The 16,783-nt window shown below is 36.4% G+C and overlaps 1 protein-coding gene across 1 annotated transcript in view; it reads left to right on the forward strand.

The window, feature by feature from the left end:
* The window catches only part of TENM1 (teneurin transmembrane protein 1), a 243,912-nt gene that overhangs the window by 222,089 nt on the left and 5,040 nt on the right, over nucleotides 1-16,783 (forward strand). Inside the window, exons 26-29 of the mRNA XM_053473912.1 lie at nucleotides 2,548-2,914; nucleotides 4,061-4,571; nucleotides 9,653-9,825; nucleotides 11,165-11,400. Coding sequence (XP_053329887.1) covers nucleotides 2,548-2,914; nucleotides 4,061-4,571; nucleotides 9,653-9,825; nucleotides 11,165-11,400 — 1,287 coding nt within the window. The remainder of the gene's footprint in view (nucleotides 1-2,547; nucleotides 2,915-4,060; nucleotides 4,572-9,652; nucleotides 9,826-11,164; nucleotides 11,401-16,783) is intronic.

Below are 16,783 nucleotides of genomic sequence, written 5' to 3' on the forward strand. Positions count from 1 at the left end.
AACTAAGAAGCTGAGAATTGGAGTGGACTCCTCTAAATTGTAATATGAGTTTGGACAGTGCACAACAGACTGTTATTCGTCAAGAAGTGCCAGAGGGCAGCTTCATTTCATGAAAAAGAAAACAGACAAAATGTTCTATTCTTATTCTGGATAACACATTTTAGATAATATTGGATTATATTCATCTGCGTGTACAAGGCAGGCATACAAAAGAAACAAGATTATTATATTTATGTGTCAGATTGTCATTTCTTATTCTAGCTCTTGTTTTAAAAACCAACTTCAAGTACAAGGTTCCAAGATGTTACAGTACCATCTGGCTCGTTCACAGTAACAATCCACTGTCAATACTAAGACTATGGGGACGGACGTGAAAGGGGCATTTAAAATGCATAACATGAACTAATTAATAAAGAAAATGTAAAAAAATTACGCTTCAGTGCCAAATCAAAAAAGGGTTGAATTCACTCACCTTTACATTTTTTCTTGATACGAAAGATGCGATATGTAATAAAAAAACACAAATAGAAAATAGTGTAATATTGTCTCAGCTCAAAGGTTTTAATGGTGCCTTATTGTTCACTCACACATATTCACAGATGATTGTAGTAGTACTGTATCTCAAGGATAGAAATGTCAGGTATCAGCAGTAAGTGTCTTTAGGGAGCTTTTTTTTCCAAACTCCACCTGAAATAAATCCCTTCCAATTGAATCAAAAGGATGTAGAAAGCAAGATCCTTAACAAATATACGTAGAATATATGTAAAATATTGCACAGCTCCAATTCTGCTATGCGTTTTGCCCTTTGTGGCTTTGACCAGGCGGTATATTAGAGAAATGTAATTTACAAATAGTTATAATCCCCAAGAGGATTGAAAATTAAAATCTGTTTTCATGAAGCTTTGGTAATCTGGGATCCAGGAGATGGTCTTGTGATGTTGTGGTGGCCATCTTGGATCTCGAACGAGATCTTACAATATTACGTCGTCCATCTCTGAATCTCTTATTATGCTTTGGTAGCCATGTTTGCCTTTACTTTTTTATATAACTCAATGTCTTTACATTCTTTTTGGAAACAATTAGTTCTACTTACAGAGAACTCCTTTTCCTTGCTGAGACCCCTTCTCCATAAATAACTGAAATAGGTCAGGACTCTTCAGGGTTACTTTAGTGATTAAGAAAGACCACTCAGATAGAAATAGTTACTTGCCAACAAAGTAGTTTATTAAACAGAAAAACAGCAAAAAAAATGCAATGAAGGGAGGGAATGAATCAGTGATCAGCCAGGAAAAGGAGTTCTCTGTAAGCAGAACTAATTGTTTCCCTGCAATCCATGGTGACACATAGAGCGATATATACTAAAGATAAAAAATAATAGCTGCTTTCAGGACTTTTCTACCAACGATCGCATCAATTTCAAAGAATTATTGAATGTAGTAATGGGGAGCAAAAATATGAAGGCTTCCCCACACGGCCATCCTTCAGATTTGCTCTGGTGATATCATGCATATTTCCGCCCAGGATGTCGTCACAGCACAAGCAGAATGGGTCTTGACACCCGTGGGTGAAATCTTGGTAGCTGATGAGTAAGATATTTGAATGGTCAGGATAAACGAACAAGGGAAGAGTCCTCCATACCTGAGATAGGGCAGACAATACTGATGGTAACCCTGTGGGGGGTTATTTTCTTTTAGAGTCCTGCCCTATTTCAGTACTAAGGGGCAGTATAGCTATGCACCACCACGGATTGCAGGAAAATTAAGCTCCTGCTAAAATGCAGTTTACAAGTGCTGTTCCGCTTAATTTAAGACTTTTGTTACCAAATGCAGCATTCAAATTTTCATTCACAACTCTTTAATCATGTTAACTTTTTAACAATAGGTTACTAGTCCATAAAGAGTTAAATTCATCAGGCAAAATTAGTTTTTGCGTGACATCATTCTAATTTATAGCTTATTCATCCTGTACAACAGTTAGCTGTTCTGTTCACTTGTGTTAAGCAAACAGAATGAAATATGTGTGTTTGCAGGAGTTCGGGCTACAATTGTTGGGTCAAATGGAATTATGGAAAGAGTAAATATTCACACATACTTATGAAAATTAAACTGGATATTCAATGAAGCTTGCAATATTGTACTCTAAATTTTATATATAAATATGACTGTTTAGCTGCCAACTCACAGAAATACACACTTGTATGATAAGTAATTAGAAAAGAATAATTGTACTTGTATGTATGCATATGAGCAATTAATAAAGGTTATTGATAACATAAGAAAACATTTTACTTCAAGCTAGTCAATTCATTTGTGGATCTCTCTAAACCAGCTCTTCTTTTATTAAAAACAAGTTTTGTCGAATGGTGAGATATCATGTTTTTAAACTTACACGTTTAGTCCAGACACAGCATGATTAAGTTATGACATAAGATGTTATGACATAAGATGTGTGCCAACGGAGGCACAGACATTTGCTCCCCCATGTATACTATAGTATTTGTTCACCAATGCTGGCAGTCTCACAATAAAAAATTTTGTCTTATGGCAGGTGCGACTAGAATGGCCAACAGACCTTGCAGTCAACCCCATGGATAATTCATTGTATGTTTTGGATAATAACATCGTGCTGCAGATTTCTGATAATAATCAAGTTCGAATAATTGCTGGCCGGCCCATACATTGCCAGGTTCCAGGTATTGACTACTTCCTTGTCAGCAAAGTAGCAATCCATTCCACTTTGGAATCGGCCAGAGCCATCTCTGTATCACACAGTGGAGTCCTGTTTATCGCTGAAACAGATGAAAGGAAGATCAACAGGATACAGCAAGTCACCACAAATGGAGAGATGTCCACTTTAGTTGGGGCCCCATCCGACTGTGACTGCAAAATCGATCCAAACTGTGATTGCTTTTCAGGTCAGCACCATTACCCGATTTTATTATTTCTGTAAAAACCTTTGACTAATACGAAATTGTGGAGTATCCAGCTCCTTGGCTAAACAATAACTCCTAACATGCTTCTCCACTTATAGGAGGCTCAGAAGTGTTAGGTTTATAGATTTTATATGACTTTTTAATGCCATGAGTGGTTAATTTACCAATCATGATATTCCATAAAACATAACTATTTGACTATCCAAAATCATAAGTAGGCAGTTAATTTATATGACTCCTCACACAGATACTGCTCAGCAAAAAACACAAAGCTAAATGTTTAAGTCATTGCTGGGGGAAGTTTTTTTCTAATTCATTTTTCTATTTTTAAACTTTTTTGACTGGAAATCCTCTTAAGTGGTCTATTTTGTTCTCACCCCTCATGATGTAATTTTATTTTTGTTTATCCCTCTGCTCACTTACATCCTTACAGCTGCTGATCACAGAGTTACGCCTCTACAGCCCTCCATTGCTGATCACTGCTAATGTGATGAGTCAGCAGGGGTAGGGGCTCATCAGAGATCCCTGCAGGGTCTGGACTGAACCTCTATCCATGATGACCTGACCTCCCGTGTACCAACGGGCAATGTCCTTGACAGTACAAAATATTGATTTTATAATAAATCCTAAAACTATGGAAATAGAAAACCACTCATACGCCTAACAGATCATTCAACAGAGCAGTAACATGCACTTATTGTAACTGATGATCAAACATACCGATTTTGCAAGGTTTTCTGCAGTTAGTGAAGTTAATAACATTTCCAGTCCATTTGAATAATAGTGACAAATACATTTTTATTGTAAGCGGAATTAATGCCTTGACGTTATTGCCTTACTGAAAAAAATCCTACAGCAGTCTTGGTACTGGATGTATCATCAGAAATAAAGAGAATAATTTGAAAGCCAGCAGGGCTTTGAATCTTCAAAAGTTGGCATCGCTGAGATAATTGTATCTTACTGATAATCTTTATAGGTACTGGTTTAAAATTACAGTATTTGCAATAATGCCTAAAAATGGATTTTCAATATTAAATTACTCTTTCATGTTTTACAATATTTCCTTCTTTGTTGTTGAGGAGTAAATACAAATTGCAGACGAATAATAATTTTATTTTTTCCATTTAGGTGATGGTGGGTTTGCAAAGGACGCTAGGCTAAAAGCACCTTCGTCGTTAGCTGTGTCTCCAGATGGTACACTGTACATAGCAGATCTTGGAAACATACGAGTCCGTGCAGTTAGCAGAAACAAACCTCACCTGAATTCTATGAATATTTATGAAGTTGCTTCACCAGCAGATCAAGAATTATATCAGTTCAGCACAAATGGGACCCACCTCAATACACTCAATCTGATAACTAGGGACTACGTTTACAATTTCACCTATAATAGTGATGGCGATATCACTTCCATCACCAGCAGTAATGGTAATTCTGTGCACGTCCGCAGAGATGCTGGAGGAATGCCTCTATGGCTGGTGGTACCAGGAGGTCAGGTCTATTGGCTCACTATCAGCAGCAATGGGGTTTTGAAAAGAATTTCTGCTCAAGGCTACAACCTTGCTCTAATGACCTACCATGGAAACACGGGACTTCTGGCAACAAAGAGTAACGAGAATGGCTGGACTACTGTTTATGAGTAAGTAGAGTGTATTGCATTTACAGAATCTATGTCCGTGGCTAGTTTTGATGGTGTGAGTTTTGTGTTCAGCAAAAAAAGTTTGCTTTCCATAGATTTCTCCACAGCCAATATTCTGTCTAAAGCAAGGACAGTTTTCGGAAGGGTCACTTTACATTGACCTATTTTCTATTTTAGCAACTACCGAATCCTGGGTTGTATTTGAAGGACATAGTTTTTTTTAAGGTGGTAATGACCCGATAATGTATTAAATAGGTATGCAAAAACTTAATATAACAATCACAATTATTTATATATTAAATGTGTATTGCTTTTGTTTTCAAGGATTGATTATAATTGTGTGAAATAAGGGTTCTTTATGCATACCTATAGTAATGTTAAACATGAATAATATAATAATATACTATATTCATGGTTTTACAGTTTTAGGGTTATTCTCCACATAAAGCATACAGAAACGAGCACTGCTCTAAGGATTATATGTTCAAGTTCTCAAATGGTTGAAGCTGACATTAAAAATACATGAAATACGTTTGCATCGGCACAGTAATTAGCCAACACAACTCCGTAACCTTATTTGCAAAAACCTTTTCTCTGCTTGAGTACTCACATTATGTGAGAAACTGACAATAGCACATCAATGTAGAGTTGAAATACTTAGTACTGTTTTTACCTAGGAGGTTTATAATCAATAAAATGTGATAAAGTGCTAGTAATCCATCCATGGTGTGATATAGTGGAAACCTTCTAATGCTTCTTAGACGTATTGCTTCTCATATTTTTTAGCATAAATTTAGCAATACAAGCTTTTATATAAATAAAGCAGAAAGTGAACCATCCATTATTAATGGTGTTAGGGTCAGTGAAGAATTAGAAGATATCGTTCACACATTCCAGTCCCTAAGAACCACATGCAAACATCATTTCCAGCATAATACTGGCGTAGTGGTAATTCTTGTGTAAGGGACCACTATAATAATCGAGAAGCCTTAAGTGAAATCGCTCATGCATTTGCTTTCATCTTTCCCTGTACCTGGGGACATGTGTGCAGACATTTATATTTCCAGGATGTTGGAACTTATTGATTGGCAGCCTGAGCATATAAAAGGTACTTCAGGTTGTTATTTTTAATTTCTGCCGTAAAGTGTGTTCAATGTTTTAGAACTACATTACCCACCTCCTCTTTCAACTATATCATAGAAGAAGCTACAGTACTCTCATATGCCACCTTCATTGCTTTCTGTATTATTGCACATATCACAAGACTTGTTTCTGTTATTCCTATATTCCACCAAGATAACATTCAACAATAAGACAGCTCCTAAGGTGTATAAAATTATGGTACACCTCTTGTGATACTTTCCCTTTCTTTTATTTGGAATCCCAGTTCTTGAAATTTATATATATACCGTATTGGCTCGGATATAGGCCGCACCCGAATATAGGCCGCACCCTAAAAGTTTGGTGCTTTTTGAAAGAAAAAGTTTTTTTAATAGATATGCTGCCACTCTGTCCCCCCAGATATGCTGCCACTCTGTCCTCCCCCCCGAGATATGTTGCCACTGCCCCCCCCCCGACTTACCAGAGCAGACTCCCGGGTGTCTTTCGGGGCCGGCGGGGGACATCTATGCAATACAACTTCCGGTGCCGGCCCTCAGTGGATGTGCCGGCACCGGAAGTTGTATACGCATATTGCGTAGATGTCCCCCGCCGGCCCCGCAAGACACCCGGGAATCTGCTGTGGTAAGTCGGCAGCGGAGGTTGTTTACGCGCATCGCTGCAGCCGGTGAACGTCTGCGCGATGCGCTTAGACAATCTCCCGTGCCGGCACTCCCCCCATTGAAAGTGCTGGCAGGGGAGGCTGTCTGAGCGTATCAGAGAGTAGGATACGGGTCCCCTGCACCGCTGCGGAGGATCTGTATCCTAACCCTGCTGCCTGCCCGGCGCCCGGAACTGCATGTCCCGGGCGTCGGGCGCTAGACCCCGAATATAAGCCACACCCCCACTTTAAAGACTTAAAGTGGGGAGAAAAAGTGCGGCCTATATTCGGGCCAATACGGTATATCAATTCTATGTATATGATTATAATCATGTTTTTCATACTCTAAATTGGAATTTTGTTCCTTGCTGCAACTTCTTTTCTGTAGCGAACAAAAGTCCATTAGCTATTTTCCTGCATAATCCAAACCTCATTTTATTGCACATTTCTGTATGCATTTATATATAGCATTTCTGTATGCATTTATATATAGCTCTATAAGTGAACCAAATTGTCATGTGAATCCTTGAGTATAGCCCTATGCAGCGGGAAATGGAAAACATGTTGTGATTTCTCTAGGCGAAAAGCATTGTAAAAACTAAATTAGCACCCTACACAAGGTGTGCCACCAGTCATTCAAGTGTCATAACACATACACTCCGTGTAATTGATTGAAAAAAATACAAACAAGTACAAATCTCCTAAAACACTATTAAAAGAAATATCCAGCAGCACTCAAACCTCTTATATATATATACAGTATGTTCACGTATTTGACAACGTAATCTTATAATGCCAAATACAAAATAAGCTGTCAGGAATAAATGCCAGTCCACTCAAAAATATTTAATGATATTTCCTTTAACTTGAAACATAAAATGGTATTTTTAATATTTTATTTAGTACATTTTCTTTAATGTAGGAAATTGCAGAAAACATTTCACAAAAAGATAACATTACCGGAAGTTGGGGAAATAGGTTAAAAAGAAGAAGGCAAAAATAGTATCTTGAGGATACAGCCATAGGGTCCACAATTCATGGAGAGATGCTGACATTTTTTTGAATAAGGCAGTTAGTTTGACCATATTGACAAAGTCAAGGAGGTTGGCAGGGGGTCCACGTGTAGCCAAATGTGCGTCAGAGTCCTCCTGGCAGTAAGAGCAGTTTAAGCTAGCAATATGTTTTCATACTAAAAGAGAAGGTCAGATGGCTTAGAACGGAGGAAGACCTAGGGGAATGCTGTCCTAATTTATTAGGCAACGTATGCCCCAAAGGTCATAGTTTCAAAAATGTCCCCAGAATACCAGAATGCAGTATTATATTTAAGTAAAATATGATTTGCTTATAACAATAAAGATAGTTTTATCACCTAAGCCCTCTACATCCTGTCTTTGAGTGTGTTCTGTCTGACGGCTGGATTTGTGAATGTTTATTTCAAAACATACAAATTAGATTTGTGCAACTGGACCAAAAACGATTTGGACAAATTTGTTCCATTTATTTTCTAAAAACAAAATTAATTTGACTGCCCTTTTGGTTTTGACAAAACTCTGAGGGCTTTCTCCCTTCAGAAACAAAATTTGTCATGCTCACGATCTCTCACACTCTCACTCATGCTTTCTCAAGCTCTCTCTTAATGTCTTCCAACTATCTCCACTGACTGCTTCTGTATCCCTGTCTTCTTTCCAGCAGCTCCGCTTCTTCTAGTGCCTCTCCTTGTTCTTCTGTCTTCTTACTTTGTACGCTTCTCCTCATATCTTCTTTCTTTGTATGCTTCTCCGTGAACCTGGCCCTCCAGTGAACTTCCACAAAAGGGAAGAACGACGGTGACAGCCTTCGTTCCTCCAATCAGGGGAGCGGGTGTGTTCTGCTATATATATAAATATATATATATATATATATATATAACAAATAGCCCTGCACTCCTACCTAAACATAAATAAGGTGACAAATACTCGATTCTTAGTTCAAAAAACATGGTGCCCGGTGCTTGGCTAATAGCAAAGTAACAATAATCTAAAAGTAGTGAAGCCAATAATGCTTAATTTTTATTTGCAAGATGCCAAGATGTCAACGTTTCAGTCCACCTCGTGGACTTTCCTTGGAATATATATATATAGGAAAAAAACTGTACATTTCTTGCTGGTTATTTAAGAGATCTTATGGTGGTCAGGTATGAACAGGGCCACATCAAGTAAATATTTAGTAATGACTTTAAAACAATAACTAATTAAGTGTCTCATATGTGATTTAATGTTTATTAATAAACATGTAAATGTTTACCTCTGTAGAAATTGGGATATTTTAACAATGCTTGTAGTTTTTTGGTACACTAGGAAAACAAACTTCATTGCTTCCCTGAAATTACAACATTCACTTCTTTAGAAAGTGGGCAAACACGTGCAAAAGAGGAGCAAAAGAAAACCACCTCCTTCAGCTGCAGAAAAATACCACATGGAGGTTTCAAGATCTTAGAACTTCACGCTTGAAACGATAAAAAGACCACGTAGAGCTCGTTGTAATTTACAGTAAAACAGTGCCCTCTAGTGGTAATCACTCAAAATGCCACAATTTGTATAATCATAATATGATACTTTTAACAGGATTTTGTTATTCTAAAAATTAAAACACATTTGGCTGGTGCTTCTTACTGGGATTAAATACATCCTTTGTTATTGTAGCTTGTTAAAATGTAGTTACACTAAAAAATGTGAATTGTAATTTAAACCATTTTAATAAACTTCCCAAATGATTATAGCAGCAAACATGTGGAAGATAAACATTAAAGGAAATTACAGGTTTTGAATTCCCTTTCTCCATAATAAAACATTTAATAAATTTTCCCTTGAACTTATACATTGGATATATTAACACAATGATTTGTATAAGCATTTAATTAAATGGAAATATTCTAAAAGAGCAAAGAAAAACAGAAAGTAATAAAAAAAGAATGATAGATTTGGCAAAAATAAATTAAATGTAATGAGATAGTGGCATTATAAAAATGTTTTAGGGGAGGGAATGGGTTTTAAACAGAACCTAAGAATAAAAGAACAGCCAGTAATATGGTGAATATTGAAGACTTATCAGAAAGTTGTACACTTCTAAAAATGAATATAAACTTTTTGACCTCTTACAGTCAAGCATATCTAACCAAACTAAATTAACCTGTTTCCATTCAATTAATGTATTTCAATGTTATCGCTCTGCAATGTGTGGGTACCGTGTGAGCTTTGGGTCTCTCTAAGCACGTGCAACATAATACTATGGGACACTTTGTGAAATCTAATGTCATTTTTTTTTTTGTCCTTGCTATTTTAAGATATGACCTTGAAGGACATTTAACAAACGCAACATTCCCAACTGGAGAAGTAAGCAGTTTTCACAGTGACATGGAAAAATATGCTCGGGTCAAATTAGACACTTCGAACAGAGAAAACGTTGTGACCACAACCAACATATCTGCAACTAGCACCGTATATGCATTAAAACAAGGTAATATAAGTATTTTCTAAATGGGACACTAATTTATTGTTACTTGGTTAACATCTTGATCAGAATTATAATATGTGTAAACAATAAGAATGCATTCATACAATGCTAAATACATGAAAGGTTACTACAAGGTTAGAACTGACTGATATATCCTGTACAGCAGATTATTGGAGTAAGTGGAAGAACCTTAAGTTCTTAACATTCCCAGAGCCCCAATACTGTCACAAACCTGAATGGACAAAAAAAGAGAACTCAAAATTAGGAAACCCTGGCTTACAATAGTCCATTTAATCATCAGTGGGAACCCCATCTAAAATGAAGAGGCACAAATAAACGAGTCCCTATTAGCTAGAGATGGAAAAGGCCTTGCATTTCATAATCCATCAATGATAATGTGATCAGCATCTTCAGCAGACGAGGTGATGATTAAAGGAGCTGCTCCACCATCTCTGATGGGTTTTATCATTTTGTAACCAGCATTAGATACATCATTTCTTGTGTTTAGGAATATCGAAAGGTTTCCTAGAAATATTTGTCAAATAAAAGTTTGCCTCTTTCATCTATTGTGCTAGGAATCCGTAACTGTCATGCCGCTGAAAAGCAGGCACTGATAGGTTGCTGCCGTACAAAAGGTTTCTGCGTTGTTTAATTTATGATCAACTCTTCTATACTAGAGTTTTGCCGAAATGAGACAGCACCATTAATTAAGGAACACTGTATTAACCATGAGAGAGTGAAAAATAGGGCAAGAAAGAATAACGAAAGATCATCTTACCCAAGGCTTTCTATGCCGGAGTCAGAAATTACAATTGTATTTATGTATGCATGTCATTATGGCTTTTATTTCTGATTGGTGAAGCTAGCGTACATTGACATGTATTCCTATTACAATTTCGCCTGTCATTCTGAATTCATTGTTTTTTTTTATTTCAACGCAAATGAGAAATTGGCTATTACACACCACTTTAACCGACGACCTTTTAATTTCCCATTATTACCATACAACATGTCAGTGTGTGTTAGAATACTTAAGAAAGTAACCTTGTGACACATAGAACCACATATAAATAGGCAAGGATTAATTGACACAAAGCAGGTGTCATGTACTTGGTTAAGAATACAATCATACTGAAAGCATCTAAGACAGGGATATCAGATCAGCTGTGAACAATGAACAACCGTCACCTTTAATAGTAGATCAGACTAATTCTCAAAGAAAACATGAACAAAAAATGCATAAATACATTTGAATTGGTGTTGAATAAATTATGTTTGCGTGTGAATGCGCGATTAAAAGGTTTAATTCTAATAATAGCAAAGAATCTATTATCTTCCTTAGAAAATACTCTAAATACATATCGAGTCAATCCTGATGGATCATTACGAGTCACGTTTGCGAGTGGCATGGAAATAACTCTCAATGCAGAACCTCACATCCTGGCAGGAGTGGTCAGCCCAACACTTGGGAAATGTAATATCTCACTACCAGGAGAGCACAGCCCAAACCTTATTGAATGGCGACAAAGAAAGGAGCAAAACAAAGGCAACATGTCTGCATTTGAGAGGCGTTTGAGGGTAATGTTTTGTTTGTCTTATGAGCATGTGATTTAAATGCATTTATGTCATTTAAAAAAAAATGTAAATATCTATCTGTGTAATCATAGTATACGTTCAGAAGGAATTACAAATATGAAGTTTAAATGTATGTACAGCATATAAAATTATGGTATAGAAAAAAAAAAATTTCAGACGTGACAAAAGAATGTCCCAAGACATTTGGCTAACAATGGCAAGAACAACATTGGACAAGAGTAAGGGTAGATATTAGGGAGGGAGCGGAAGGGTAGATAATAGGGAGGGAGGGAGAGGAAGGGTAGATAATGGGGGGGGGCGTTATTTTAAACTTTGCCCCAGGCGGCATTATGTCTGGGGCCGAACCTGGATAGGATACAGTAAGAACTTAAATGCTGCCTAAAGCCCATGTAGCCCATGTGGCTGTACGTGGAACTGTAAGTAAAACACACTTTAAATCAGAGCAGCCAAGGAGGCGATTGCCCTGGACCCACATGTGTGGCAGGCCAAGTGGCTCCGAATAACATTTTCATCCAACATTCACCGTGTATGTTCATTTTAATACTATTTTTTGGAGTTTGCAATCCTAATCAGCCCTCCTCTGAATGTTAATTGATATGTGATAACACAGAGAGAGCATTGGAGTAAAAGTAAAACATATTAATTAATAATGAATGCATCTATTATATTGATTATTGTTTCAAATTATTTGATATCATTGGCACACATAATCTTAAAAACTCTAAAGGTAAAGGAATACATGATTCTCCAGCAGTTTCAAAGTATTTCATTGAGCCTACGTGTGTTGTAAGACCACAAAAACACATTTTCTTTAAGCTCTTTCCTACCAGATCAGCTGTGCGGTGTACTTACATCATCGACTAATAATGATAAAAAAATCAGCTACAGAGGAGTTGTGTATGGAAATTGATTTTGGGGGTAAAGTTATGAAAGTGGACATATCACCATAGCAACTAATGAAATGCCCTTGTTGATTAGACCTTTCTATTTGTTGCCATGGTGAAAAGACTACTTGTCCTGATTTGTACCAGAATCATTCTTTTTTTGTGCATAGCTTCCATTATCCTCATGATACCCCTTCAATATCTTTAGCTTTTCAATGGTAGATGAATATGTATGCGCTTGAAAAAAAACAAATATTTGTCATGTAAAGCATTACCTGAAATTATTAATTCATTATTTGAACAATGGAGGAAAGATTATGGCTTAATTAACAAAATAATGTTTTACCCCCTTGGTCAGTAGTAGTTTCATTGAACATAACTGAGCCGTCACCAAGTAGTCAACAAAATATAACTCGAATAGTAAAATAATTTCCTACAAACAGCAATTATATATAAATATAAAAATATTATTGTTTTTATGCTTTTCAGCATTATAATTATAATTATATTTCATTTTTAAATAAATAAATTGTACCATTAATTGCATTGACCAGAATTGTGACTGACACACATATAATATGACACAACATTTAGGAAACTTTTTCAATAACGGATAACATAAAATTGGTTGCTAGTGAGTATTTTAAACGTTGGATTAATTCAAATTCCACACACCATGCGCTAAACTGACAGCTTAGATAAATTCTCTTTCCTGGACATTTCAGTAAGAAATATGACTCACACCTAAGACCATAAATCAATGGCATCAAAACTTTTCTGTTTTTAATCTTTCTGGCATTTTTGGAATTAAATATTTGCATATGTTTGGAATATGTCATACAATTTCGATTCTTGCATTTCGTAAAAGCCAAGAAGTGTGCCTATGAACTGGCAGTATTTACTGCTTCATTACCATATGATAGTTGAACCTTGCAAGAAATTGGTGGTTTCATCTATTTTACCATTGCACAAAACAATAATTATACAATTAACAATACGATTTACAGCTATTATAACAATCACAGTGATCCATTTAGAATGACTGTTATTGTCAGTGCTTTTTTTGTAAAAAATGAGGTGCCAGTGCCAGTTTCTTAAAAACAATTCCCATAAATACGCACACAAACTCCTTTACCCATACATATACACTAAGTATCCTTAGCCATAAACACTAATTTCCGCCTCCTGCTTTGCCATCAACTAAATTCCCTCCTCCACAGCCCCCAGGTCACCCCTCCACATCTAGCAAATTTCTATCCTTCCACAGCCCCCAAAGTCACCACTACACAGACCCTTATTCCTATCATGACCAGTTTTCCTTATGCACTCAGACACTCACACCAACATACCAGACACACGCTAATGTATCTGTGTGTATGTGTGTGTATGTATCTGTGGTGGGTGGGTTTGGAAAAACATTCTGATTATGTCAGCGTATGGGGGGGTGCTGACATACCCAGGCAGGCACCCCCGCATACGCTTACATAATCAGAATGCTTTCCCAAACCCACCCACCACAGATACATACACACACACATTCACCCTCGCCATTACACACTTTCTCTTTAACTGTCCCATTTCTCCCAACTTTCTTTTTATCTATCCTCTTCATCATCTCTCCTCTTTCTCTTCATATCTTACCTCAAGTCTTGTGGTGGACTTTTGTAGTGTCAGGGTGACGTCTGAACAAAAAAAGGATATCTTGAGAGACTATTTAAACTACTGTGTATACTGTGAGACCATAATAATAATATGTTTTTTTCCTTTCATTTGAGCATTCACTTAAGCACTGCTATTTACACATTTTCTTGATTTGAAGAATTGATTTTAACGGGTAAACCAAATTAAATCAGGACATTTTATTTTCTATTACGTGCTATTATTAAATGAAAGAAAGATATTGTACATATCCATAAAATAGATTTTGTTATAGATTTCCTTTTACTTTGAAGAAAAGGCCAACATTATTGATTTGTCTCCAGCTTCTGAAATAATTAGATTTTATTTTTTATTTTATGAACTGCAAAATATATGCAAAATCAGCCTAGCGGCATGATGCTAGCATGTGTACAGATATTATTTCCAATGAGTATTTCCTTCAATATCACGCATTTTATCAGCGTACTTTCAGCGTTATACAGATCCTCAATTTCTGTATCTTTTCAGAGGTCAATGCTCATAATATCACTGATCAGACAGTTTATGATGTAGCTTATTATTTGCAGTATAAAAAAGAACAAGTGTCAAGGATGGATTTATTTCTCTGCTGTGGTTTGCGCCCAAGACCTATCATTTTATGATAAATGATATCTGCTGCTTATGCATATATGTGCCTGGATATTAACGCAAGCTGTTGAGATGTGAATTCCTTAAAACTAAAAGTCTCTGGGTGTAATTGGATCATAAATTGTAGCCGCTCTAGACGCCTGAATAAATGAGTCATTTTTTTTACAACTTTTACAAACAAGCATCATGTAAATATATGTAACAAATCAATATGGATTGTTTAGTAGCAGAACGACGACTACAAAATAGGATTTTGCAGCATTTCCACTTAATTTTCAGTTACTGGGAAAAATGTTGAATTTTATATTTGACAGGAACTGTGCTGTGTCTTTGAATACGATACATTCTGCTTTGTATGAGACGATCTTTTCACAGAATATCAAACAACAGATCACAATGCTTTTACATTGGCTTATAATTTACCCATTACAAAGATCTGTCCACCCTGGTTATTCCAAAATGTTGGCTTTTTAAGTATTTCGCAGCTGCCACTGCATTCGTTAAGGCAATTTTCACAGTGCAGTACACAATTTTAGTCCTAATCTTTTCCAAGCGAAATCCCTCTGAGGCATGGACAATATATTGTCACAAGCTGCAAGTTTATGCCCGGATCGTTGCATTTGGAACTAGTGAGCATCAAGTGTCAAATCTTTGGATGACCTTGAGCAAATCACTTCATTTTCTTCAGGCCTCGTTGGGTTGTAACCTCTAAAAGTCCATGAGTCATTGTGCTTCCTAAATTTTATCATTCTTATGGTGAACTGAATGAATTATGCATCAAGACCCAAAAAATCATCTATGATAGTTTCCTAGTTCAATTCTCAAGAGCAATCAATAAGAAATATTTCAATGTTTTGCTAATAGTCTAGAAACTAATTAACCAAGCTTAAATTACAACGAAGAAACCATGCTTAGATACAATATGTATTAATAGTAGTAGGTCCATTAATTTCTCTTAACTACTGTACTTGTGGAGTACTGCAATCATTATCTTAAAATAGAATAGGATTACTATTGTCAAGTAGATATTTTAATTTTTCAATGTGTTAAATCAAATAGTTTTTTAAACTGACTAAACTACAGTGGTTATTTTATTTTATTAAATGTACAGAGCAATAACCTGATTTCTTAAGAAAATTGTGTTACACAATTTTATAGACAAACAGTGCTGTAGGAACAAGTGAAAATGTTAATGAACCTATTAAGTGCCACTGTCAGTCATCTCATGTTTTATATACTGGTTATCATGAACTCGCTTAGGGTCTTGATGAATGTCTCTGGGTGAAGAACTGCCTCCATGGGTTTCTGATTCATTTCTCTGCTTTAGCTAGCCCATTTCCCCACCCAATTCTCCTCCAAATCTGAACCCATTTAATGCCATCTCAGGTTCATCACATGATTAGGGCTACCCTCATGCATGGCTATCCCTGCCCTCACAAAGTCACTACCTCAGAAGAAAGAGAGCTTCAGGTAGTCTACCCAGAGAAGTTCTCAGGTATTGCTGTCAGGAACGAACTAGGAAATAAAATCAGCACTGGCACTTTAAGGCCAGCAGCCACACTAAACTGTTATCCAGTAAGTTTTGTAGTCTGAAAGTCTGAAAAGAGACATTTAAGAGACATCTGTACCATAAAGGCATATGTCTTCTGACTTCTGAAGAAGAGTCCTCTAAGGTTCTGAAGCAAATTTAACTCTACCTCTTTTTTAGTATCAGTCCAATAAGAGGTATCACCTTCAGCTGAAGACTAATAAACACAAAGGGAGGGATTCCTAAGGGCTACAAAGAGTCCCATTTAAACTTGGTGTCCAATCTTACACCATATCCTCTTACCCTAATTAATCACAGATCTACAGACATAGCAGATGGTCTCGATAGAGGAGTATTCCTAGCATAACTGTACAAGCTTGGAGATGGTGAACTTGGTAATCATACAACATGGCAATGTATGATTATTAAACAGACTCGACAAGGAATGGGCAGCTGGGGGTGCTGTCGTAGGTCGGGCCAAGGGCAACACAAAAGGTAAATGCATCGCCATCAACAGCACATATATAACGAAGACATAAGCTGTGAACACAACTGTATTTAAGTTCTTCATGCTGTACATGTTTTGTTGTGTCTAAACTTTATGCTTAGTTGTATCATAGCATTATATATAATGTATAATATATTAGCAAGATAATAGGAATATTAT

This window comes from Spea bombifrons, chromosome 8, assembly GCF_027358695.1.
Source record: "Spea bombifrons isolate aSpeBom1 chromosome 8, aSpeBom1.2.pri, whole genome shotgun sequence".
Lineage (NCBI taxonomy): Eukaryota > Metazoa > Chordata > Amphibia > Anura > Pelobatidae > Spea > Spea bombifrons.